Source organism: Gasterosteus aculeatus, chromosome 5 (genome assembly GCF_964276395.1).
Source record: "Gasterosteus aculeatus chromosome 5, fGasAcu3.hap1.1, whole genome shotgun sequence".
In the NCBI taxonomy this organism is placed as follows: Eukaryota; Metazoa; Chordata; class Actinopteri; order Perciformes; family Gasterosteidae; genus Gasterosteus; species Gasterosteus aculeatus.
The window spans coordinates 7,372,270-7,399,582 of NC_135692.1; the positions used below are offsets into that span (position 1 = coordinate 7,372,270).

General features: G+C 48.9%; 1 protein-coding gene across 2 annotated transcripts in view; it reads right to left on the minus strand.

Moving 5' to 3' along the window:
- snx29 (sorting nexin 29) overlaps window positions 1–27,313 on the minus strand; it is an 83,726-nt gene that overhangs the window by 45,980 nt on the left and 10,433 nt on the right. For both annotated transcript variants that reach the window (XM_040176634.2, XM_078102875.1), the window contains exons 12-14: window positions 25,723–25,786; window positions 25,052–25,180; window positions 19,317–19,402 (exon numbers count right to left, since the gene is read on the minus strand). In XM_040176634.2, the coding sequence (XP_040032568.2) occupies window positions 19,317–19,402; window positions 25,052–25,180; window positions 25,723–25,786 (279 nt within the window). The remainder of the gene's footprint in view (window positions 1–19,316; window positions 19,403–25,051; window positions 25,181–25,722; window positions 25,787–27,313) is intronic.

A 27,313-nucleotide genomic window follows, 5' to 3' on the forward strand; every position in this document is an offset into this window, starting at 1 on the left:
CGTAAAACGTGTCCCCTGTTTTTGTCTCAGTCGTCTCCTGCATGAAGTATTGATTTGGTTTCCTTCTGTTGCGTCCTCATGTCCACCCTCGGCTCCTTCATGCAACCTTCATTTCCTCCTCTTCCTGCACACGCGCTCTCACCTTTGAAACCTCCTCATCACCCCTTCATCCTCCACCTCATCGTCTTCCTTGCCGGTCTTCCTTTTTTTATTCCTCCCTCCCTCATCAACCTTTTCATCGCCGTTCAATTTCTCAATATAAAACTACAAGATCAAAACCCAGCGGGAAGAGACGAGGCGTCTTTGTGACTCGCTGCACCAACAATAACACACAAAGTTGAGTTAATCACCCGCACATCGCTGGTTACGCAGCAGGCAGGTAAGCTGACCGAGTTAATCTACAAGTTCTGATCAAAAGAAGATCTCCCTTCATTCTGTCATCGTCCACAGCCCGTTGTGATATCAGCGGCCTTTGTGTGTGCGCGGTGAGAGTGGAGGAGGAAAGAGGGGGGGGAACAAAGAGGCACGTCAGGCCGCCTCGCTGCTGTTACGTGGCACAAACTGGTTTTCAGGCAAAAGCAGCATGTGAGGCAGCACGAGTGGAAGTCAGAATTCTCCTCGCCGCGGCGGCTCCAATCAGGGAGCTTCTGTCCTGGGGAGGACTCATCTGAGGGAGCGATCACACACACACACACACACACACACACACACACAAAACACCCAGCGTAGCGATTCCGCACCTTTCCCCGGCTCTCCCCGGTTGACTTAAGACGGCATGAAAGGCGCCGCTCCAATTACGAGGGGCACAGTCTCCTGGTTGAGGGTCCGGAGACGGCCGAGAAACAGCAACACGCGAGCAAAAACGATGGACAGGGTTTTAACTGTGATCAAGTTTTAATTGAATATGTGTCTCAAAATACACACACACACACACACACACACACACACACACACACACACACACACACACACACACACACACACACACACACACACACACACACACACACACACACACACAGCTATTATTTTGAAACCATCTGGCTGTCGGTGTGTATGCTCTACTTTCATTTGGAGTTGTGTGTCTTCCCGCCCTGCATCACACAAAATAAAACCACTTATCTACGGGCCACGAATCATCATCTTTTTTCCACACCGGGTCAAAATTTGCTCCAACCCTTTGGACTAAACCCCCCCGGTGTAAAATGTAGAGGAAGGTGCGGCACGACTCTGAGCCGGTGACTCAACACAAAGCCTCGTCGGTTTCAGAGCGCTGGGCGGAATAACCGGGAGTACGAAACGCAAGTGGAAAGTCAGACGTTGGCAGATGGCGAGGAACACTAATGGACAGACCTTTCCCATTCATAGCAACGAGGACATGTCGCAGGGACAGAGCAGCGAGGGAAAGCGGGTCGTGACTCACGGCGGTGATGGGGAGGAAACAGCAGCGGTGCGTCGGGGAGTCTCGCCCGTTGTCGGATGTTGCTGATGGTGTTCAAAGTCTCCTTGAGAGCCTTTGTCGTTGGAATATAGCGGTGCAGCTCTTTTAAAGCTGGGGGTTGGTGGCCTTTAAGGCATCTTTTAGCTCTTTGTTTGGTTTCTGCCCACAGCTTTTACTCTTTTCATTCCTTCTCATCACTGTAACCCGAGCCAGTGATCAAGCTCCATCTCCCCTTTATCTGCCAGATTACCATCTACTCGGCCTTTGTGTATTTATCCCATAGATGTTGACTAATGAAAAACACACATTCACCATTTAGTGAATGGAAACGGTCACTAAAGAAAAGTTGTTTCAACAATTTGTTTCATAACTGCATCTCATGTCAAGAAGAAAACAATTTTTATGATTTTTTTACGCCACAATTTATAAATTTAATATAAATTAAAGAGGAAATTGATAATCAGTTTGGGTTGAGGGAAAAGAAGAACATAAAATGTAAACCATGTGAACAAACTGAAGTACAATACATACAGTACATTTATCTCAAATATCAAGCGTAAGGAGCACGTCCTCCATATTTCAAATTACGGTTTCCGTAATGACCCGATTTAGCTGCCAGGACCAATAACGTCCGTGTGACGCTCTCGCGGGACCTCGCGCGATGGACCGTGATCACGTCACCCCGAGGTTAAAGTGACAGATCCAGCCGCGCAGATCAAATCAGCTGGTCCCAGTGAGCCGCACGCCATCATCTCAAAGCGTTTCTGCTTCTCAGCGGCGTGGACACGCTGATCTGTGGCCGGTGGGCTTTTACCGCTGAGCACGTGTTCCGAGCTCTGTCCAAAGCTGCTTGCCGCCAACACGTATGTGCTTCTGTAACATGACCCGCGTTCCACCCGGGTCACAGAGTGTGTTCTCACACTATCTGCCAGTCTCTCTTTTTCTCTCTCTCGTCCCCCGTTCTTCCCTTTTTGCGATGACCCAGTTTTTCTCTCCCCCCCGCGGGCATTATTAAAGTTTCATGCGTTATCATCGGCTCTAATCTGAAGTAGTCAGGCTTTATTTAGCCTTCACACCTCAGAGAGGTTAGCGAGCGTGCGGTGGAAGTGACAAGGAGAGGGGGGGGGGCGATCAATAGTGGGTTTAAGTTAAGTTTAAGTGGAATGATCTAATAAATATTGATAGGAAGTGTTTTCGGCTTAATCGGGAACACAAATTGGATTTCAGTGCGTCTGTGTGCCTCTCCTGCGCTGCCACGCGGCATCTCACTCAATGGAAACCAGTGGGAAAAAAAACCATCTTCATCAGCATATTTACCCCCTCGGTGGCTTAGTGCTGCACAGAGAGGGGGGGACTTCGAACTGTGAAAAATAAGGTATTTTGTTACCAGGAATCCTATTTTTCTTTCTTTTTCAAATCACATTGCGATAAAAAAAAAAAGTCATCTTCTGTAAATTCGCTTCCCCTCAACATAATCTGGAGTTATTGCCGTTAACTCATAGTGAGGAATTCAACATCATGAGCAACAAACAAAAGATAAAGAATTGCCAGATGACCTCAATGACTGCCTCCCAGAATCATTGTGACTGCATGATGCTCTATGATCACAACAAAAGGAGGCGAGGGATGTTGGCGTGGGGAGGGGAAGAGGGGGGGGAAGAGGGGGCGTTGCAACTGAATTTGAGGTGCTCAGCTCTAATCAACAAGGTAACCGGTAGAGGTACGTTCAGTCGTGCAGGAAATCACGTGTGCATAACCTCTCCACATGGAGGCGACACATTCCTAGCAGGACTTTAACCAAAGCAAAAGCCCTGTTCACGGGGGCAACGGGTGAAGCGGGTGATTTGGTGCTCATATAGAAGGCGCACGCCATGCGTCTCAAAGTCTCATTCAGCTTTACCCCAGAAATGCAATTTCAAATCTCCAACGTATTTATGTGACGGCTTGATGAATCGGGTCTTTGCTCTGTCGAAGCTGCAGTAGCGCCGGGTTTCCATTGAGGCTCAGTAACGTTTAACCTGCCACCGAACCGCTGACGAGGGTCGAGGCGCTCACTTTCTGTATTGTGAGCTTCCATGCGGGGTGATTGCAGTTCGGTCACTTGGGTTGAAGGTGGGTCTATAATTGATATTTTAACAAAGGCTTGTCAATAGTTCACCGATTCAGGTTTCATTAGAACGGAGACAACGTTTGTTGGTTTAAAAAGCTCCCTGAGACACACACACACACACACACACACACGTCTATTACTTTTCCGTTAAAGCCCACAGACTTGATCAATAATTTGAATAAAGTATATAAAGTATAGTTCTCCACTTACAGTGCTCCATCATCAATAAATGAGTTAACAAAACAGTGGTTGATTTTGTTTGAAGCGTGATGCTAAGGCGGCGTTTTCTTTGGGTACATTTCGGTTTCTTTTAGAACCTTCCAGAGGAAAAACTCGCCCATCCTGAGCTTTCATTGTGTCCGTGTCACACAGGCGTGACGCAGCGTTATGGTCACGGAACAGCCTCAGAGTCTCTGATGTACTCCCCCCCCCCCCCCCCCCCCTCGTGATTTAAAGCCCACGTTGGCTGCAGGCGAGGCGGAGGGGGCAGACCGGAGGCGTTCACCATCAACAGTATATCGCCTTGCAGGTGCCGCCGCGCGCCAGAACCAACAACACATACGATTGGGATGGAAAGCTGAGATGTGAGGCTGCGACAATAATAAGAAAAGGTTCTCTCCTCAGCCGCCGATTAGAGATGCAGAGAGACGTCGGCTACAGGCCTGTGGGCTGGTTTTCTGTAACCCGCTGTAGCCTCGAGGCATGCTGGGACACTGGGGCAGTTCTGGGCTTCTAAAACCTGGAAAGTGGCATTTTTCTTGTGTATTGTGGTTTTTTGCTCACATCCAATACATCAGGAAATAACCCCATTTTGAAGCTTTTACATGTCTTGGATAGAGACCACAGAGCGCGACGAGGCGGACTGGTCGGCCTTAACAGCCTCTCACCAGTTCTCACGTGATGGTAATGTGCTTTATTTATAGCCCCACGATAGCTTTTTACTTGTATGTATAAGCTTATGTTTGTCACGGAGCTTATTTAATATCAAATCAAATGTTTTTTTTAAACAATATAAAAAAAGCAAGCCAATAAAAATAGCCTAAAACAGTTTGTCTGCAGTCATTGTGCGCCACAATCAAAAATATGGAAAGCTGAAAAACTTCAAAACCTCAGCCTTTCATGCCTCGCTATCATTTTGTCTACTTCAATGACAACATAGGTTTCTTATTTCTTGTCACGTCTGCTTCCTGGGAACACAGGGAGTCACTATTAAATGCAGGAAAGCAAACATTCTGACCTATGAAAAGCATCTGAGAGGCATGGAACTTGCCTGGAGACAAAAGGGCCTTCTTCATAAGTGCCTTTCAAGTTGTGTACTTGAATAACAAAAAGGCCTCACAGTCGGGGGGCTTCTTTAGACAAACGTTTTCAGACAAGTAGAAAAGATACGAGCTCGTATTCATAGAGAATTCATTTGATATCTCAGGATTTGGGATCAATCGACTGTATCTGACAGGAGGCACAAAACTAACCCAACATCAAAAAAAATAACTGTTTTAACCTGGTGAAGTTTACTTTTCAGACAAAAACTCTTTGCAGCATCTTACACAAAGGTTTGAGGAGGCTTCTTCCCTTTGTTTTCAGCGTGCCGTCAGTGTGTGAGGTGCCAGACTTGAATCCACGCAAATACGTCACGTTTGAATCAATCGAGCTCAGCGGGGACAGTAAACGTCAGCGTTGGACCTTCCATTAAAAGACAAAGCAAGCTGCCGTGCAGCAGTATTCAGATGATGGCCGGTTTAAACAAAGGCCCGGCGCTAGAACCGGGACATACATAAACACCGGTTGCATCCATTATTATCATAATTATTATTATTGTTATATCAGCACGTCATTCCAATTAAAGCCGGCCAATGACGGGCCGGCTAAAGACTTTTGATAGGAAAAATCAGCCGGAGGTGTTGAGGTGCATTCATGGTAGCTTAGATCGATCGGGGGAAAAACAAACACGAGAGAAGAGACGCGATGGAAGGAGCGCTGTGGGAATACACATGGAGCTAAATGAATCAGGGAAACATGGAGGGGGTTTAGAGCTTGTACGGCGAGTCGGGTGAATTAGGAAGAAAAGCCCGTCTGATCAATCGATCGAGCGCGAAGAAACCCTCAAAACTTCACTTGGTTGCGACTGGGCTGAAGCTCGCTCTCTCCCTTCCCTCTGTGCGCAGCAGCTTTTCTAATTGACTGCCATTTCAGAAAGGCAACCTAATTGCTTTTTGGTTATCTTGCTAATAGTCGGCTGTTAAAGGGCACCTGCGCCGCCAACATCCAACACGGTGACACGGGCCATTTGTCTTCGCTGTTCAAAGCCGCCCACTGACCAACCCAACCACCATTTAGCAGGGATGACTAATGAGAGAGGTCAAAGGGGTCAAATTATTAACAACCTACATCAGAACACTCCTCAGCAAACCTCTAAACCTGAAATGGACGTTAAGTACTGGAAGAATATGTGAGCCGAGGAAATTAGACTTTTGGGTTTACGGACAAAATGAAAGAAATGCAGGTGGGAAACATTAAAGGGGGAGAGAGGGGGGAGAGGGGGTCGGTACTGTTGAGGTGCCCTAAGTGGCAGAAAGTGAAGGCATCATGCAGTAAAAGCTTTAAGTGCGCCGCTTATGAAGAGAAAGAAAAGGGAAGAGAAGCCGGGAGGGAAAAGGAGAGTTCTCCCACATCTAGAGAAGGAAAGCGCCGCGCAGAAAATGGACACAACATGCAACGTGGAAAAAAAAAAAAACATCACAGTGGCAGCAGGAAATGAGACTCCGCCTGCAGAAAGCATCTCGCGAGTATGACGGCCGAGTTCCCTGCCGGCTTTAAAAGGCAGCATGAAGCCACATGGACGCCGCTGCCCGAGCACACGCGCAGCTAACAGTCCTCTGCTGTGATTCAGGTCTGACAGAAAGTCTGGGGAACTGTTGGTGGAATAGGATGAGACGGTGTTATGACAAGAGGAGGCGAACCACCTCTCCATCACCACGGGGCCGTTCAGGCGCTGCTACACGTGGTATAAAAGTCCATCCAGTCAAATTCTGGCCTTCACTCAAAAGCGGTGGATGGAAACGCGAGCGGTTTGCATTTATTCGGCGTTTCATTCGGCCTAGCGCTTCGCATGCTGACATTTTAGAGCGGAGGCCGACAAACTGAAGCGGTGACCTGCGATGAAAAGGGGATCCCCAACATCATCAAAGTCCATCCTTAGAGAAGCATGAAGTAGCTATTTGGTTACACACATCATTTACGTTCCGTTACTTCTTTTAATATCTGTTTGTGTGCAACAAAGACCTTTATTTCAACTTGAAAAATTCTTGTCTTTTATTCTTATTTTTAAGGCCCATAATAAGGAAACCGATCAGCAAGCAAACGAGGCCAATCTTCTGTGATTGTTTTGCAGGTAGAAAGTAATTATTGGAATGGCTCTATATTAATATGCTAATGATCTGCCCTGCTTGACGTACTTTTAATCAGGATTTGGCTCAGGTGTCTCTTTATTAAAAAGAGAAGACCATATCGTGAAAGTCTTTGAAAGGAGCGAAGTGAGATACTGATCAGCTGAGACGATGCCCTCTGCTCTGGTTCTGTACACCCGCAGGAGGAGAGGACGGGAGGTGGAGGGGAGGAGGGAGGTGGAGGGGAGGAGAGGAGGAGGTACCAGCACGGCAGATTGAGCATTAAGAATTGATGTTCCCATCTGAAGAAGAGGGGAGGTTTTTTTCCTTCCTTGAAAGAGTTGAGAAGAACAATCCTTTCACTTAGTATCACATGAAATGCACGAAGACTAAATGAAGAGGAAGAGGACAGAGGGGGCGGGGGGGGGGACTCAGAGAGAGACAGAGAGCAAACAGTGCTCCTGCAACCTATTAGCAAGTGTAATTTAGACATTTCCTATTTCGGAGCTGAAGGAAAGCCACAGGGACGGTGACAGTGTGCGGCTACTGAGAATGAGAGGAAAAGGGGATGTGAGAGTGAGCGAGATACACAGGAATGAGGTCATCAGACAAAGATTCATGCACGCCCAGCATCGGATCTATATCTCTGGAAATTATCATATGGAAAGGTTGCCAGACACCAGACGTGTTCGCTCCAACGGGGCACGACGCGTAGAACTGGGGTACGGGGAAGCACGCCGGGGGCCTTTTCTTTACCTTCACACGTCGGGCAACATCAGCTGCATTTATTCCCTCAAACATGTCAGAACAGGAGACGACCCTAAAAAACCCTTTTATTTATCCTGCTGACTCATCAAAGGGGGACGAACGGCACACAAAGCTTCCCCCGTGTACAGCAGTCGGAGACGTTGAAATATTAAAACAAACCAGCAGGTCTGTTTCACGCAGAGTGAGACTCATTAACAACAATCTCTGTTCCTGCAAGTACTGTCCAAAGAGAAACATTTGCTTTATTCTATTATGGAACAGGTGTGCCGGTGTCTGCCGGAGTGAGCAGAGATGGACGGGCCGATGCCATTGCTCATTCAGCAGGGGGGGGGATTTTATGGAAAAAAATTAAATAAAAAGGATGCGTCCATCTATCTGCAGGAAGGGCGCCTTAAGGCCGAGTCACGGTCCATTTTTGTGAAACGCGTCCCTAGAATACTTCTGAGGACGAAGAGGTAAATGGAAAAAACACAATCAATCCACGATGCCATGTGGCTTTTTCGTGGCCCTTACTTCCCAATATCGACTTCATTTTGTGGCGCCTCCGGACACGGGAAAGAAGTCAATACTTCTTAGCAAGACAAGAAAAGACGCCCCTCCATCCCCCTTCCTCCTGGTGCCGATCCATAACAGCTGAGGGGGTCGACAAAGACCGAAGCGCCGCAGGAACGAGAGCCGTCTTTGATTCAGCGCTCCAAGTAGGAGGACAAAAGAAGAAGAGGTGGGACTGGCGGGGGGGGGGCGGCACTAGATTGCCCGTTACCGTGACGCCTCTCTGCCGCGGCGACCTTATCAACGGGTTCCGATCACTTCCTCTCCCACGTGCTGACGGTGGGGCGGCGATAGAAGAAAGAAAACCTCCACCGGATGTCAATCATGGCTCCTCTGACTTCTCTCGGCATCATGTGGCTCGGCGGGTTTTGCGCTCCGTGTACGAGCAGATGTAAAGAGGCTGATTTTTGTTACTAGTGGGGTTTTTTTTTGTCTTTCTCAGCTGCCAGAAGAGAAACAATGAGGACAGTGGATTAAAGATTCTGGGGGGTGGGGGGGGTTCTCTCGTTATGCTGTTCCGCTGGTGCAGTATCTCATCTGCTGCGGCAGGAAAGACAACGGAATCTGCTGCGGCAGCGTGCCATTAAAGACAAAATCTCCAGCCAAATCACGTCGCTAAAAGAAAGGAATAATCCTCCAGATAATCCCGTTAAATTGAGGCCTTAAATAACGAGCTGACAGGACGACCGCGGTTCATGAGTTCGTTTGACTTCTCTACCGTTGCCTCCATCGTGAAAGGTCCCTACACTGTCTACAGCTCATAGGTAAGTGTTTAGCCCCCCCCTCACCTTCCCCGACCTCTTCACATTAAGCAACATTACCGTTTCCCGTCACCGGGGTTAGGGCACGGGACAATCCTTCCCCCCCCGAGCAGCTTCCTCTGCACCAATCCTGAACCGGGGCGTGAGAACGGAACCCCTGAACGCTAAAGTTCGCCGGCTTCAAACTCGGCGAGTTCGCTAACAAACGCGACCCCGCTGCATGCGTGATTTAATCAACACAAGTGCCAATTACGCAGGAGACGAGGACGCTATTACACACTAAAGTTCAGCCGTAATCACGGGAGGTGACGGCGCGTCTCAATCAGTGCCACCCGCCCGTCCCGCCCTCCATCCCTCCCTCCCTCATGTGAAACATCTGCATTACTCTCGCCCCTCCTCCCCCCTCCCTGTTCTTCCAGGAAGTCGTCTTCTACATCTCATGTCAACGGCCTCCCCTACCAAAAAAAAGCATTGTGACACTACTTTCCGTATTCATGTTTACACATGGAGGAACGAGCTGGAGAAAAGCCTTGAGGAGATGAAACGGATGCGACGTGGAGCAGAAAGACACGCTTAACTGTACTTTTGCGACGACCTCCATCATTTCTCTGCTGCGGCGCTTTCCAGGTGAAGTACATATTCAGCCCGTTATTTTCCATCTCCACATCGACGTGGGGTCAGCGAGTAAGAGGTGAGAGGCCAGAGATGACAGACGGGGAAGTAGGAGACAGCAAACGTGAGAGACGCAGAGCGAGGGGAGCGGCGGCGGGGGAGAGGAGGAGGCGGCGTGAGGCTCCGTGCCAGCGTTAAATATTTCAATCACTGAAATGCAATGAAAATGCGTTTGATCCGGACTCCAAAAAGGACTTTTACAAAACAAGCATTTCTTTCGAGTTGGCTGCAGCACAGTGGGATTCACCGAGGGAGAACGGGGGGGAAAAAAAGAAAAACTTTTCTCACAAAGTGGATTCACTCCAAGTGAGTCATCTTCATTATGTTGTAGAAAGGGGTTTTTTTTCTGCACTTTTTGTTCTCATTCTCTCTCTCAAGATAAAAGATGCTACGGGTTTTGCATGTATATTAAGTTCTGGAAACATGATAACTTTCAAGAACTCAATTTAATCAGCGTGATGCAGGTTTCCAATCTAAGGGAAGACTGGCAGCAGCAGGGGGCATGTAGAGGACACCCCAACAATGAAGCTTTCGGTTATGAATTCAGTCTGCGTTTAACATGAATTACAACAAAGTGTAAGTGTAAAGCATCCTCTGATGAACACACTAAATACATACAAGAACCTCACTAACCTACTGCAAACAATACATTCACATGCCTTTGTGCTGGAAGGCAGGATTTCTACATGTTCAGACTGACCCAGTCTAGCTGCTTACCTGTTTTCATGCCAAGAGGAGCTAATCAGCTCCCTGGCTGTAGCTTTGTAGCTACTGGTGAGACACACAGGTTTTAGAAATCGCCTCTCCCCAAATCTCAGCAAGGCCGATAATGAATCTCACAACCAAATCTGTAATGCAACTATGCACTAAAGGGATTGTTTGAATTGAACTGCATGTATACGTTAACACCGATGATGCAAGATGAGAGCGAGAAGTGAAAGTAGAGTGGAATTGAATTTAGAATAGCGGAACCCGAGAGAATATGGACGTAATTGTCAAGCTAAAAAACAAAACGGATCAAGTTAAATCTTAAAACCCCTCCATCGCTAAAGCCGTTAATCTACAGTAATATCATAATCAGGCATGAGACTAAAAATTATATTTATCTCAACTGCATTCACTGTACTATCAAAGCAAAATCTATTCCGATCCGTGTTTACGTACAGCAGCTCGGATGAATCAGTGTCGTCCAAAAGCAGAACGTCGGCTGTTCACTTTTACAGAACATTTTGCGTCTCAGTAGGATCCTGACAAACCCACTGCGCCTCACTTTGGGTTTGTATTAAAAAAGTGATTATTGATGCAGGTAAGAAGAATCATTTAACTTTCAATTCACCCCGGGTGCACGCACACCTCGATTGTCTTCATTCCTGAGCCTCCCAGTTAAAAATCTGATCACGAAGCGCGTTCAAATCAAAGCAGAACATAAATTACTGGTGAGCGAGTCCTCCCCTCCGCGTGCTGCAGCACAACAGCGAACCGCTTCACCTCTCCATCAGCACCGTGTGGGTCTCGTTTGCCTCAGCTGCTCGGATAGACAGACAAAGCCTGGGCCCCCGTCCCAGAGGAGGGAAAATAATTGAGAAGAAGTGAGTCACAGATCCTCGGCGCAGGAATTTGACCAGTGCAGAAGAGCCTCCTGGAAGCAGTCAATCCCCACCCAGCAGCCTCCTCCAATGCTGCCGTCCTGCCAACAAAGCAGTGCTGCGAGGTGAAGCTGTGCTGCGGGATCAAGCCGGGTAGAAGCCGATTGGTAGGAGGGGAAGGTTACAATGTAGTGAAAAAGTCTAACATAGGCAGCAGCACTGTTGACGGTGAATAATAGCGGGGGAGCGTTTAGGCACCAGAGACCATGTTGAACATCCACCAACTGAACTTATGGAAATGGCCGTGGTCAACATCCCTGCAGAGCGGGATAAGCACTGCTGCTCTTGCTTGGGTCATGACACGGAATAGATTTTTCAGAGCAGAATTTAATGTTTTTTTTTTTTTTTGCAGTGGAAGGAAATATGATGTGCAACAAATACGGCAACTAGTAGAGAAAAGAACAACACGGAATCGTTGAGGCTGTAAATACATTTAGTACTCGCCTCCCATCAAATGGCATTAAGAGGATCATCCCCAAAAGAACACAACTCCACTTCTGCAATATAAACACAACAATGCATGCGCACAAACCAAAAGGCTGATAAACCAGGAAATGCCTTGAGTGGCAACATTTCCCAAGAGAGCCCGACGCGTTGCGCGTATCTGCCGTCTTTCCTTCTTTTGTCAAATTCTGTTTCAGGGGCTGCGCTCCGCTGAACGACGTGTGATGGAGGAAAGTGCCACATGAAATGTATTACGCCCCTTGGCTGAACTGCTTCAGGACGTCCCCCCCAGGACGGTTCACCCGACAGCAACAAACCCACCTCTTATTCCTTCTTCCTCTAAATACAGCATCCCGCTCACCGACACCCCCCCCCCCCCTCTCCTCCCCTTAAGCCCGGTGGTCTCTGCTGGCAGGATGCAGGATTGAGTTGTTTATAGAGCAGGGCTGTTATCACAAGCTGAACACTCACGACATTAGTCAAAGAACACACGTGTACACACACACGTAAATGGAGAGCGGAGGGCTGACAGAGATGCACAGACTCGCTGGCTTGCTGGTGGCACTTAATCAGGGGAGAGCTGCGGCGGCTCCTCACAGGCTCCACGGGGTTTTGAAGAGGGAAAAAAGGGCCGCAAAACGCGCGGGGATGGTTATCTGCGTAACGCTGTAAATATTCATATCCAAATCCCAGCAGTGCTCCAAAAAGAACAAAACTCATAATCAAGCAAAGACACATCACTCAAAACAGATTACTCCCACATGTTTGGAGACTCAATCCGAGACCAGACAAGAGGAGTAATTCCTTTGTGTTGTGCAGGATCCCTGGTTTCCTTGAAAAAGGCACTGGGAGCTAAATGCATTAGTATTATTACAACAATTACAGTGCAGAATAAATCTGCATGTGACTCCTCTTTTCAGGGCACTTCCTCCGCTCTCCCGCTCTGGCTGCAGCCATTTCTCACTGCGGGTTTGACCCTCGTGCCGTCTGCCTGTTCTCTCGCTGATGGAAGAACGGCGAGTCATCACTCCGCGCCCACCGGTAAAGACCCCTGGATAAGACCTGCAGGGCGATTTACGGTGTTACTCTTCCAACTTGCATTATTTTTTTCCTTGCTTCCTTCGGATCATGTCGGTCTGGCATCTCTGGAGCTCAGCGTTTTAAATTCTATTAAGGTTTAAGATTATGCAGCGTTCACCCAGGCCAGAGGCTCACACTTTGAGCTTTGCATCGGCTCCTGGGAAGCCTGGGAGCGATCGGCTCAAGGATGCCGCTCAGAGCTCCGCGCGCCTGACTCCGTGCGCGAGGTCGGGACCAATTACTCGTCTCGTACGAAGCGCCGTAGAGCTGGTGCCGCGTTCCCCAATATAAGACAGCTACCGATTACGCGGCCATTACGTAATTGGCGTAATGGCAGGAACAAGAGCAGGGAGGAGGAGGAGGAGGAGACAGCGAGCGCACACTGGCCATGACAATGACGAGAGGCTGCGGCAGGGATTAATACCACGCATTACCAGAAGAAGAAAAAAGGCCGCCACCAAGAGCATGCATAACGAGGGAGGCAGACGTTGCGACGGTCACAGTCGTGGAATTGACAGCGAGACGATCCGTCGAACCGAAGATGAACGACCGGCGACGTCGTACTTCCGCTGCGAGGTAATTGATCAACGTCATGAAATGTAGCAAACAAATACCAAAGCGTCTGAGGTTTAGTTTCCATCGGGCGTCACAAATTGTAAAAATTAAACAGAAAAGAAACATTTAATGTAACAGAAATCCAACTCATGACAACATTCAAACCAATTCATTCAAGCCGTACTTTTGGGAAACATCTGCTTCTGTTCATTTATGGTTCATTTAGAACTTGCAGGAGGATCCCTTTCTTATTGTTTCACACAAACACTACGCATTCTACTTGATAAAAGAAAAACAAGGGCCTGAACCTTTGGGTGAATGCGTGAAAGTGTCCAACCTAAATGTCTTCTAGCATGCGGACACGGCACTACGAGGGGACAGGAAAACAGAGACAGATGCTCCAACAGTTTCATTATCAGCTCTGTGTGGGACTGTCACAGCTCTGATTAATATCCCCTCGGCCCGTAAGCCTCGGCCCTCCTACCCACAGTGCATTGCAACAACACCCCTCTTTAAAAAGAAGAGATTCAAAACACACACACACACACACACACACACACACACACACGCACTTCACCTCAAACTCTCCTTCGCCACTTAGTGAAACTCACAGCCGCCTGTCGCACCACCTTGCAGCTCCGCCGCTGTGGCCAAAACGCGTCAAAGTCAAACCGCAGTATCTGGCAGTATCTGGTCTCCGCAGCCCGAGCCGCTGCATGGCCTCGCTCCGGCCCGGCAAAAAGCCGAGGCAACTCTGGGCCGAGTGCTTGTGGTCATGCAGTAAATGACAGGGAGGGGCCATCGCTGTATGAGCGGGTGAATGAAAAGTGCAGTTTAAATCATTTAGAATTCACTTGGTCAGCGGAAGGCCACGCGTTGGTTTGTCGACTACCCCGGGTTCTGGACGACTGTCTCTGTCTTGGGCTGTCACCATCTGGGTGGTTTATTTACAGGCGAGGGGCGGAGCTTAGGCCAACCAATGGCTGGATAGGATTTATAGGCTACTAAAATGTTACATTAGTCCGTTATGAAGTGGAAAAGTTCTAACAAAAACGACTCCACGAGGATGTCAACCAGTAAATCAAACCCGCACACACACACACACACACACACACACACACAAGCTTTGTGTGACAGGTACAATAATGGCCTGGAGGCGTGTGTGTGTGTATGTATATATTCAAAAACCACCCCGAGGCGAGAGAAGAGGTGAATCTCCAGAAGCAGGCGGCCGACGAGCTTCCAACCCGCCCCCCCCCCCTTCCATCTCCTCGGCTTCAGGCGCTCTCTCTACTTAATCCACTCTCAGAGACAGACGCCTCACTCCATTACAGAGCTTTGAGAGGAAGGCGCGGGCATGAATACTAGAACCTTCCATCCTGCGATTGACTCATATTCTATGTCTCGGTTTGGCTGTAAGCTTGAAAAATCCCTCCGTACTTGTGATCCTTTTTGAAGATGATTTCATAGTTGAAACAAGTCAGAGATCTTAGCTTTAGTTGGACCCACCTGTTTGGTATGTAAGCAGGGAACATTCAAGAGGGCTTTGAACAGTAAATGCATCTTTTACAGCAAAATAAACTCCAATATTCGTCTGAGAGAGGACGAGATGCCACCTGGAATGTTCATTAACACGGATCCGTCCAGGTGTTGAAATCTGTCACACACACCTGCCGAGCACGCAGGGGCACGGCTGGCGAGGTACCGGCATGAATTCCCCCCACGCTAAACCACCTGAGCGCGGTGGGGGGGGTGGGGGGGGGGGTGTCTCGTCTCGCCGCTGGACGAGCTGCGTCTCTCCTGCGCCGGGGTCAACGAGCAGCGCAAACGGACCGCCCTCCGCCGAACAAATCAAAGTCCCCTCGCACCTTCTGGTAAACACCTGGTAAACACGCCCGACATGATGGACTGAGACCCCGGAGGCCAAACAACGCCAGCGTGTTGCGATCGGCGGCTGAAAGCGTGGGCACAATTAAGTTCAGTTCACACGGGGAATGACTCATGGTTTGCACTTTCCGCGCGGCCCACCGGGACGTAAATAACCTCATAACATAAACCACTTACAGCGGTTTCGTACCCACCTACCTGCACTAATGCACAGTTTAATTTAGGCCTCGCACACACGCACACACACACACACACACACACACAATGCGACTCGTCTGCAAAATGACAATTAACACTGTGCAGTATTTGAAGGTGCACCCATATGCCCCGACGAAACACACACCTAAACACATTAGCGTAATAATGACCCCCCCCCCCCCCCCCTCCACCGTGACCTGCTTTTCTCGCTCTAAACCCTGAACACACTCAGCAACTCATTAGTTAACAAGTAATGAAAATCCACCTCCACAATAACACACACACACACACCATATTGTTAACAGCCGCTGGAGACTCCGTCTACACACAGTCAAAGTTTTTATGAACACGTTAACCGATCTTGAAACTTTGTAGTCCGGAGTGGGCACATAAACAAGGACCAGGAGGCCCGACCCCCCCTGAGGCGTCTGCAAGGGGGACAATAAGCGCAGATCTGTGTGTGTAATGAATAAGACACACACTTCTATTAGGACGGGCAGCGATGACAAATGCCTCTCATTCGGTCATTAGGCCGCTGGCTGGCGTGGGGGGGGTGGGGGGGGGGGGCAAACAACGGAAGCTTATTGGGTTTTGAGCGGCCATGTAATCCGTTTCCTTAGTGTGGATGAGTAAGCTCCCGTCCGCGGCGGCTTCACCTGCGGACAAATTAAACGCGCACACAGAGACGGGACGAAAGCGTCACGTCAGTGCAGCAGCGACACCGTTCCGATTAATCGTGGTGGGGAAGCATAAGGAGCAATCGGCCACGTGGGAGGGACGAGGGGAAACACGTTTTCCCAGGTTCGGTGACTATTCCCTCGGGGAAGGGAAGGGAGCCCCCCCCTGGGTAAAGCAGTCAGTCAAACGGCAGCCATTCAAGCAGCCAGCCATTAAACCCCCCCCCCCCCCCCCCCCCCCCGGGGGTGGCCGAGACGCCCTGAAACTTTATGTCCCGAGAGACGAGGAGCTTCCGCTGAGGACAAAGCGGCGCGGGCTTCTCTGAGGAAACTGCGGTTTTCTTAATTCAGTCGATGCCCTCGTTTCGAGCCTCGGCCCCTTTAGAGCGGCGCCGTGGGGCTTCAGGCCGGCTGCCTCACGTCACGTCTTCCTGTGTGTCTCAGGCACTGGACAAAGCTTCACCGGGTAACTTTTTCTTCTTCTTCTTCATTTGGCAACCAAAAAGCCCAGTGTTCAGCCAGCTCTTTTCCAATGATAGCAGTTAGCGGCATTAGCTCCACTCTGGGGACAGATCGTCCCTTCAGGACTCCCTCCGACACCACTGCTGTACTTACTATACAAGCGTGAACAAAGTGCGGCTATTGTGAGTTCTGAGCGCAGGCGAGCTTGAGCAGAGAGCACAGGCAGACCACACAGGTGGATTTTATGAGCATTTGATTCATTGATGGACGGCCGCCAATGGAACCAATCGACACCGCGATGACCTCGAGAGATGTGGACGTGGCCCCAGACAGTGAGTGTCACAGCAAAATGATGAAACTAGCTGCAAAAGAAAAGAATCTTTATCTGGTAGATGAATGCATCTTGGGGGACGTTGCACAGCAAAGGCTTTCAAACCAAGATGCAAACTAACTTGAACTTTTGATGTCAGATTGAATTATGGTAAATGGTCTGTACTTGTATAGCGCTTTTCTAGTCTTCTGACCACTCAAAGCGCTTTAACACCACATGACATCATTCACCCATTCACACCCATTCATACACTGATGACAGGAGAACCACACACAGTGACACCTGCCATCAGTAACTAACATTCACACACTGTAGTCGCAGCTACAGGAGCAATGTTGGGTTAAGTGTCTTGCTCAAGGACACAACGACATGCGGGTTAGCCGGGCCTGGGATCGAACCGACAACCCTCTGATTGGAGGACGGCCGTGCTCCCCACTCACCCACAGTCCAAAAGGTACCCAAAGTGCATCGCAAAGGCCCTGAAATTGTACCAGCACCTAGAATACATGCTGTATGTGCATTTTGGAAAAAATCTAATTTGTTTAATGTGATTTATGTAAAAAAAAATAACTGTATTCTGTAAGAACCACAGGAGGTGTGAAAGTGGGTCAGCGCTGGTGTGATTATTCTACACGTGCTGCTCACTGTCTCTCCCCAGAGACTCTTCCGCTTTACAGTAAACACGACTGTCACTGTCACACTACAACTCCTCCGGGGTCCAATGGTCTCTTTTACTGACGTAACACACAAACAAACGCACATCGTGCGCCGACCCAGAGCTCCCAGAAACGCTCTACGCGTGCGTTGGCGCATTCTGCCCAAAGAACACACAGCGACACAAACGCGCCGCTTCTCAGTCACCGTCCGGCGTGAGGAGAGACGTCTCTTGTGGGACGTCAGCGGCGCCCCAGAGATCAGAACGGCCGCGCCCCGACCACGGGGAAGCGCGCTGACCGCACATGAAAGAAGGAGCGCTGGTGTATGAATTCATCCCCCCCCCCGACCCCCGACCCCACCCTCTTTGCTCCTCCTAAACTGCTCACACATTATTCCTCACACACACACACACACACACACACACACACACACACACACACACACACACACACACAGTGTGGTAGTCGACATCAAAGTGTGATGGAACGAGGCAGATCATTAGCAGGAGAAGACAGAGGCGGGGGGGTGAAACCATTTAGACGCCGCTGCGGCGAAGATGGAATTATGGATGCGGCTGTCAGGATGAGGGCGGCGGCGTGCGTTTCAGCGGAGAGGGAGAGACGAGGCGGATGAGGACGGAGACGGGAGTAGAAATGGAAAAATTCAAGACAGCGGCCGGCGGTCCAAAAAGACAAACAAGAGCGGCGCCGGAACGGCGGCGGTTGAGCCGGGTGATGGCGAATTCCTGATAATGTGTGTGTCTTCTCACGCAGCGGTCATCTCCCAACGGCCGCCTCTGACACGGGAGGAAACGCCCTTTGACACTAAGCAGCGTTATTACTTTCTCAATAAAGTGAGCAATTTGTTTTTTTATTTCATATTTTTTACCCGGTTGACATAATGCCAACTACCACAGCTTTTGCCATGTGACCATGCTATCGGGTTGGGAATGTCCATATGGCGTGAAAAGGCCCATCACATTTGCCGTAGCGGTTTCTTTGTTTGTGCGTTTGTTGGCCTGCGCCGTCTGAGGAGTCAGCGTTTTCATCACGAACTGATATTCTGACAAACTTTCTGTCGTAGTGAACCATTTGTTACCTCCGGCTGGATAAATAAATGAGAAGACATGCAGCGTTCTTAATAGGATTTATATCAGAAACCAGTTTGTTATTATGACCTCGACTTGGTAAACCTGATATTAAGAAGCTCTACGTGTCCCTTCTGCCTTTTAACAAAAACATACAACCACATAAACCCTGCAGGGTGTCACACATCACCGCACTCCCTTCTATCCCCCAAAATGCAATTAGCCATTATGTGGCCCCCTATAATCTGCCTTGTTCGGTTTATTTGCCTTTGATACAGCAGGAGCTTATCTCCTCAGTCTTTACACAGAGCGCCGCTTGCGTCCCCCGGCGACACAAAAAACAAAGTCAAAGTTATCGAATCTACCCCGAAAAAAGGAAGAAAAAAAAGAAAGAGGCCGAGTCAGACTATGAGCGGGGCTTTGTGCCGTGAAAAGCAAGCTTGGTCATCTGAACCCCGGAGACGAAAACTGAGCGGGGATCCGGATGAAACTGATGACCTCAATTTTCATCTACAAGCTCTTCTGTTTCAGAGCAGAATAGATGGAAGGCGGTCGGTCAGGATGATGCAGCGTGTGTGTGTGTGTGTGTGTGTGTGGTTTACCATCATTGCCATGGCCTCCCTCCCTCTTCAGCATCTGCACCGCCGCCACGTACTTCTTCAACTGGACCTTCAGGACCTCGTTCTCCCTGCAAAACACACACACACACACACACACTTAACCAGAGGGAACAGTAGAACTGCATTACATCGTAGGCAAGCGTTTTGTTGAAGGCGTGACTTTATAACTTCAAATGTCCTTAATATTCAGACTATTTTCAGACTGGTGCATTTAGAAGAAGAAAAAAAAAGTCATCACTGACAGCTCGTCACAGGAGAGACGCTATCGCGCGCAAAGTGACAAAGCGTATTTTCGACACCTCAGTTCCTTCAGCGCCTTTGTGTTCAGCCTCCAGGTGACGGAGATGACACGTAGACACCCAAAAAGCACTGCTTCCAATGTTGTGTTCGGCGGAGATGTGCTCATAAATGTTTTGGAAATAAGTTAACGACAAAACCCGAGGAGGGTGTTCAATACTGAGAAGAGGCCTTAGTCTGTTTTATTAGCAAACCTAAATCCTTACGAAAGTCTTTCATACTTGTATTAAATTAAATTAAACACATTTAAAAGACAGTCCAATAAGTTACATTTTAGTTCATGAAGTTGTCAAGTGTATAAAAAGATCACAGACGGTACTGAATAGTCATTTGTCACGTCAGCAGCTGCATGCGAGTCCTGAGTAGGAACAGACGCAGTGAAATGCAGCTCAATGATTCGGGGTAAATGCCCAATTGTTACAAAAATGTGCCCCGACGAGCCACAGAATGCCATCTCGACTGTCCAAGTCCAATAACCAGCAGCCCAGCTGGGTGGAGACACCGACGGCCGCCCCAAAGAGCGGATTCACGCGTTCACTTGGCGATGCAATCTGCCGACCAAGAGCCAAACATCCACCTGGGGATCCGGTGTCATTTACCATGTAATTAATTTTACCGCTGCCTTTAATATCACCTTTATTAGAGTGACCCTATATGTACAACAGCGTGTTCCTTAAGCTAAAATCAAAGCAGCTAACGGACACGGCGTTTATTAAAGAGGCCTCCGATCACAAAGTCCACAGCGCGAATGGCTCGCAGATAGAAAAGAATTCCCCAAAGTTCTCCAGCCGAGGCGAAATAATTCTGTTTGCTCAGTCATCTTTGTTCAGACGATCGTTTCATTTCCGTTATTCACGTCAACCCTCATTGCTCCGAATAAATGATTCTCTCAACAAACAACACTTCAATTCCTTCTTGGGGTTTCAGCCGCCTGATAATGAGCAGTTTGCTGAATTATTGATCAGTCCGACGCCATCGAGGTTTCAATGCGCTCGCTCGTTGCAGAACAGAAAACTGGTAAAAAAAAAAGTAGTTTGTCCATTAAAAAGGCAATTATCGGTAATCTAATCAGCCCATCTAGATATCGAAAGCTTTTATTATTGAGGGCGACTGCGGATTCATTGAGCAGCCTTTGACAAACGACGGAGGCGGAGCCTAAATCCCGACGCCGGCGTGGATCAACCCTACGGGCCGCCACACCACCAGGGGTCTTCGGGGAAATCTGGGGGAAAAGCGCGCAGGCTGCAGTCTGCGGATGTTTCTTGCGAGTGGGATTATGTAAATGAGCAGGTGAGGCGGGAACGCCGCGGCCGCCGCACCTGCTCGGCGCGGACAGACCCGTGTGGGAGGGGCTTCCCACGGCGGCTCACGCGGTCCCGTGGCAGATCGAACACACGTTTCATTCCTCAATGAATCTGCTCGTGGAGAGAAAACGCTGCATCACGAGTTCAGGCTCACGCGGTCTCTTAAGCCTGTTAACCTGACGACCCCCTTTAGGGCTGCAAATGACAATTCAATCCATTTTTGAGTATACTGTTAATTATTTTTGACAACATATAATTTGTCAGGAAATAGTGCGAAATGGCCCTCAAAGTGAGATCTTTTGTCCATGCCACAGATTTAGGCTTAATAGAGGTTTAATTGAGTTGTAACAACAGTACAATAGCAACCCTGACTTTTCAGAGGCCGGGAAAGCAAATGTTTGCTTTTCTCTAGATGTTGAAAAGAAGGAGACAAAAGCATCGATTCCAAAGCGTTTAGGTAAACCACCACATTAGTCCTTATTTATTTACTGTTATAACCCTAGATATACAATAGACTAAATCATGGGAAGTATCCCTGTTACACAACGTTTGACCATGAATGGCTGCAAATCCACAGAACCACTCTGAGAATGAAGGAAACCGGAAACTATTAACGAAGTAAACTACGAGTTCATGGATCTGACCGGCGCTGTGCTCGTCTTCCCTCCTCAGACTGCTCCCTCATTTAAAATAGGTTTTTAGATAAAGTCTGCATCCAAATGTCTGGAGACGCATGGCAGGAGACCAATCTACGGCGTAGATCTCACACACTTCACCGGATGAAGTCAAACCATTAACAGCCAGAGGCTCATCAAAGGATCCATGAATATCTGTTGTCACATTTCATTCCATAGGACCGAATAAAGGGGATTTCGACCAACCCGATAGGACGGTTGAAACATAACTTTGCGGAGATGAAAGCTTTTATTTGTCGTGTTTAACACCACTTATGTTTTCTCTCAGCGCTGACCCTCAGGAGGAGAACCACCAATCGACCAGATGTTTCTGTGCTGTGGAGGGACTGAATTTATCCACTGCAAAGACAAACATTACCGGTAAATGTCGGAAATCGTAGCTTCATATATCTGAGCCAGCGAGTACACCACCAGTGTTTAAATTGCATCCGGACAGTTGGAAAGCCGAAATGCTATTAAAGACCCACTCGGGCCGCCGCTTCCTCGACGCCCCTTGGCGACTTCATCATTTCAAACTCACTTTAGTGGGCGACCATTACTTGGACCCACGGGACAGAAGGTAAATGATGGCTACCAAACTGATCTAAAGTACAAAGCCCCCTGGGAGCGACAACATCGCACAACCTTTTCTCGCAGTGCAGCTTTGGCGCCGTTTCCCATCGAGGGCCATCCATTAACGCCGCTTGGCGCTTTGCCCCTCGCGAGTGTTCAGAAGTCATCTTGAAACTTGAAGTGTCTTCCCTGCCTCGGGGGACCGTGGAAGTTTTTAAATGAGCGCGTCCGGAGTCGAGCACTTGCTCAGCATCTCTGCTACTTAAAACTGCATCCTGCGTCCAGCTGATGTGGGACCAGACGCCAGGGCCCCTCTTCTCATTAAGGGCGACGGTCTGACCCAGAAAAGTTAATTGTGCGAATGCTGTGAGGAGAAGCATTAAAACCACGCGGGCGTCTTCTTCCGTGAGAGAGACGAGAGAGAGAGTGTTTTTGTGCAAAAAGCAGAAAGAGCAAGCGAAAGAAAGACTGTGTGCCTTGGAGACATATTTAACAAAATTGCAAGATCGGGAAGCGGCGTGCGTCGGCGAGATGAAGACATTGTAAATATTTTCGAGCGAACGAACGAAAGTCGGTGCAGTTTGTAGGAGTGTTTTGAGCAGAGCAAATACTGCAAGAGGCTATTACAAAGAGAGGAAGCATGTAGGAAAGAGCATCTCAGGAGGGAAGCGAACAGTTTAACTACACCCACTGACCCCCCTCGCCCCCCCACCCCATCCCCACTAAAGCTAAAGTTCTTCAGGTATGATCTGACTTGGTTGGGAGGCAGTAAATGTGAGGGACAAAGAGACGGCTCAGTCGCACTAAAGCTCCTCAGTGCAATTTACTGCTCAGCCTCTTCTGAGAAAGAGAAGAGAAGAAATGACAACTTCCAAGCGTTCACTCTCGTTTCATGTTGCTCCACTGCTGAGAGCCGTAAACCACACGAACCCCCCCGAGACCACCCGGGGGTGCAGGGCGAGGCTGCTAAAGCCGCAGCACTGCAGAAAGAGACATAATGGACTTCACACAGAAAGAAAACAGCGAGCGTGGGGGGATGGGGGGAGGGGGGGGAGGGGTGGCGTGACCATCTGATTGTCCCAGACGTCCCGGGGAGTAAACGTGTAGTTTGGAACGATCCATCACAGCTAAAGTAGGGCTGAACAATTTGTATCAAATCAATCAGTGTGTGTGATTATTTCCTATGAGCCAGGACTGTATTGGTGTTCTACTTGACATTAAACACATTAGGATTGTGTCGAGCATAAATCAGCATGAGTAGTTTTCCCCTAAATATACAAAGGTAGTGTTTTGTAGGTGATACTGAAAATCTTTCAGACATTTTTTTTGTAGGAAGCTGAATTTTTTCTCAATGAATTGCTTTGCTTTTGACTTTTCCTCCCTCATCTCGGAGTCGACCTGCCGCGTTCTCGTTGTCATATTACCAATCGCCACAAACGTTTCGATGTTCACCTCCGACATCTAAGGAGTTCTTCCGGGCGCGCGTGGGCCCTCGGTGACGGCCGTCTGGCGGCAGTCGAGGACGTGGGCTGCCGTGCGTTGCCGTTATATATCGGGAGGCCCGTGTGAGCGAGGGTCCCGCTGCACGTCCCAGTTTGTTTTGTGCGTGAGTAACTCGGCGAGCGAGCAGCGGGGCTCATCTTTAGCCCACTCCCCTCTGCCCGCCGCCACGTCAGCCAGAATCTATCTGTGGCGGCTCGCTCATCCTCCGCCACCCCCGCGTACAGCCGGGCTCAGGACACACACACACACACACACACACACACACCCCTCGGGTTTGAGAGCTGTGTTAGGACGCCACGGTTCGGTGTCAGATTTTAAGGCCGGGTTACTTGCTTCCGATTAGGACTCGTTGGGGATTGTGGGAGTCATGGCAACCCTCGCCAGCGGCCTCTTCCGGCGATCGCCGCCGACAGCTCCCGGCGCTCACGCAGTGGCTAGCGGCTCCTTCAGTGGTATTTATAGCCGCCATTGATCGAGGCAGATTTGGCAGGGGAAGGGGAAAGCAGCACTTGCACAGATTTAGCGGCGGCCGATAGAACGGGCGCTCGCGTGTCTCAGCGCGTGCGTTTGGCCGCGTTGGGACGAGCACGATGTGCGTCACGGCGAGGATAGAGAGGCCACCACTTCGCCTCTGTTATGTCGCCTCTCTCTCGCTATCTCTCTTGCAACCTCTCGCGCTGTTGGAAAACTTGCGATCTCCTGCACGTCGCCGCGGCTGAACAGAAGCTTAACCAGTCGCTGCACGCCGCACGCCAGTCACTGGATCGGTCCCAGCTGGTCTCTCGCCTTCATCGGAGGCCACAATCTGGACGCCGAGTTGCAGGGTTGTCCAGTTTAGAGTGCTGAGGGATAATTAATCCTCCGCTTAAAAAGGGGCTCAGGACTCGACGGGTGAATTCTGGCACAGAGGCGGCCGATTGTGAACGCTGAAGTGACTCAAATCATTTTCCGAGGAACGACAGGAGGTCCGACATTTGAAACGCTGCCACTTTTCTTCATGAATAGAGTTGCTCCGAAAGCAGTTTTAGCTTCCGGATATAGATTGATTCTGACCTAGTGTGTTAAAAACATGTATAAATCATTTCTATCCTTACCAGCCGTGCACCATTAGACCTGCATTGACGGGCAGGGATCTGGAAACGCGAGGAAAGCGCCTTGAATCCAAAGCCTCGCCGTTTGATTGGTGCGATATCTCAAGTGTAGAATATGGCCGACTCGCTGTCAGCTCGCTGCCTCTTGCTAACGTGACGCTGTCCGTCACCGCCTCCCCGGTCCCTGCTTCACACGAGCATCTCAGAGGAGGAGCGAGATGGCTCATCGCTCCTCCTCTGAGATTGACATCATCGCTGCGCGTCCTGGTTCTCACCTGGCCAGAGCCTGGACCTTGGCTGTGTGTCTCTCCTCCAGCTCCGCCAGCTTCCTCTTCAGCCAATCGGTTTCCTGCCTCAGGCTCGCCGAGTGCTCCATTTCCCCGTCCAGCAGGCTGCGAAGAGACCTGTCCAACACACCAAGGGGATCACAAGTCGGGTGACACGTTATTTTCATAAACAGTGGATGGGATAAACATTATAAAGCTCCTTTAATTGCAGTCACACTCTGCTCGGATACAAAAACACTTAATCAACAGCCATCTGTGAAGTGTCGCTGTTATCTAATTTCCCAAATACAAATCAGTGTATCATGAAGATCTAAATACGGCTTGGCACAAAATTCACATTTATTAATCTCAAAAGGTGTTTTTTTTCAGTGTCATTACGACAGACTTTAATTGAACTGCGTGCCGGGCGACGCTTTTCTTTTAGTGGCTGTTGATTTGCATAAATCACAGCAGTCTCTAGTGACTTGATGCTTAAAAAAATAATAATAATAATAATAAATCAGTCTTCTGGCATCGAAGTCGGCAAAAAAGAAAAAACAGCTGACAATTTATACAGAAAGGTCATTTGCAGTCTCCCTCCAGTCGGAATGTGTGTGTGTGTGTGTGTGTGTGTGTGTGTGTGTGTGAGCTGCAGATAAGGAGAATATATCCAAACGTACGTGTTTTGCTCTTCCAGCTCGTCCTTCCTGTTCATCATGGCCACGATGGCCTGACGCAACTCCACTGCCGATGAAAGAAAACAGAGTGAGATTGTTGATACATAACAACACACACACACACACACACACACACACACACACATACACACACTCCACCAACGGCGATTTGCGATATCAACTGAGACGGCACGCTCTTTCAAATGTGGAAGCAGCAGAATCTGCATGCTGCACTTTTTGGTCCCTTCCTGCAGATGAACGGCTTTGATTAAAATCTGTTTTGTTTACTTTCTCCAGCCGTCGGAGGCTCTGCACAGTGACATTCGTCTCTTACGGATCAAGTTGAGCGCGCTTTTGTGGAGATACCAGCCAATACGAGATAAATGCCAGTCAAGAAACGCTGCGATGGCGTTGAAACTACGCATCCTCAAAAGATGAATCTAACATCACAACAACAACAACAACGAACTAATGGATCGGACGGAGGAGGCCGAGGGAAACGGCGTCCCCTCCGTCCGCGTGGCTCGTACATCTCAGAAGCCGGCGGTTCCATCGCGTTTAACAGCCAAAGCAGCCGAAGCCCTCGTCTGAATTCACTGATGTATTCAGCTGACGTTTGCCCATAACAACATATTATGGGCTGTCGCCGACATCCACCTCTGATTTAAAGGAGGTTGCTCTGACTTATTCAAAAATTAAATATTAAACAATATCTCAGAAGCGTGCAACAGAGCTGTCACCCACAACTATTGCCCGGGTAATGCGCTCTGATATTTCACCGAAGCGGTTATGATCACTGAGATCTTGCGAGGCGCTCAGACTCCACGCCGGGGAGCGGAAGCCGGCGCCGTAGATCAGCTGTTTTTGAAAACCCCAGAATAAAGAATAAATCCAAACGTCGTCGCCTGACTGAATTATGTTTTGGGGACAATGCACATTATGTGCAGCACTGGTGTTTTCAGAGTTGTTGCATGAAATGATGCTATTAAATGATGAGGGGGAGGTAATACAATGCTGATTAATTAGCAAAGTATGCAGCAGTAGCTACGTCTTCCTGACGTAGAGGAAGATCACCAAAGTTGTTACAACATGTTCTAAAGGACACATGGTGAAGTCAAGTGATTACAACGGGTCATCTGGGATGACGGACAGACATCGCCGGAATGGGCAACATTTGGCCTGCTGGTGCCGATGGTCTGACTCTTTTTAAGCCAATCTGCATGCCGAGACGACGAAGAGTCCACGCACGGATACACCATCATGCCATCAGCTCCAAAGGAAAGCTTGTTAGCAGCTAGTTAGTTGTTAGTTTTGGTTATTGAGCTAACATAAATGGAGTTTAAATCAGTACGAGATCACTTCAGGAAAACAGTATTGTATAAAGTTAAATAATGACATTTCTTTCAAATATAATCTTGTAAAATAATGCTGAGTGCGAGTAACTTGGATAAATCCAGCTGTTTGAAGGAGATGTTGTCATAGCAATGTAAATAAACATAACAGAAGGAGTTATTGTATTGGTGCGGATACTGGATCACTGCTCGCTGTCGGCCGATACGCAAGTGCAGGTATTGGGAAGGAAAATATGGAAAAG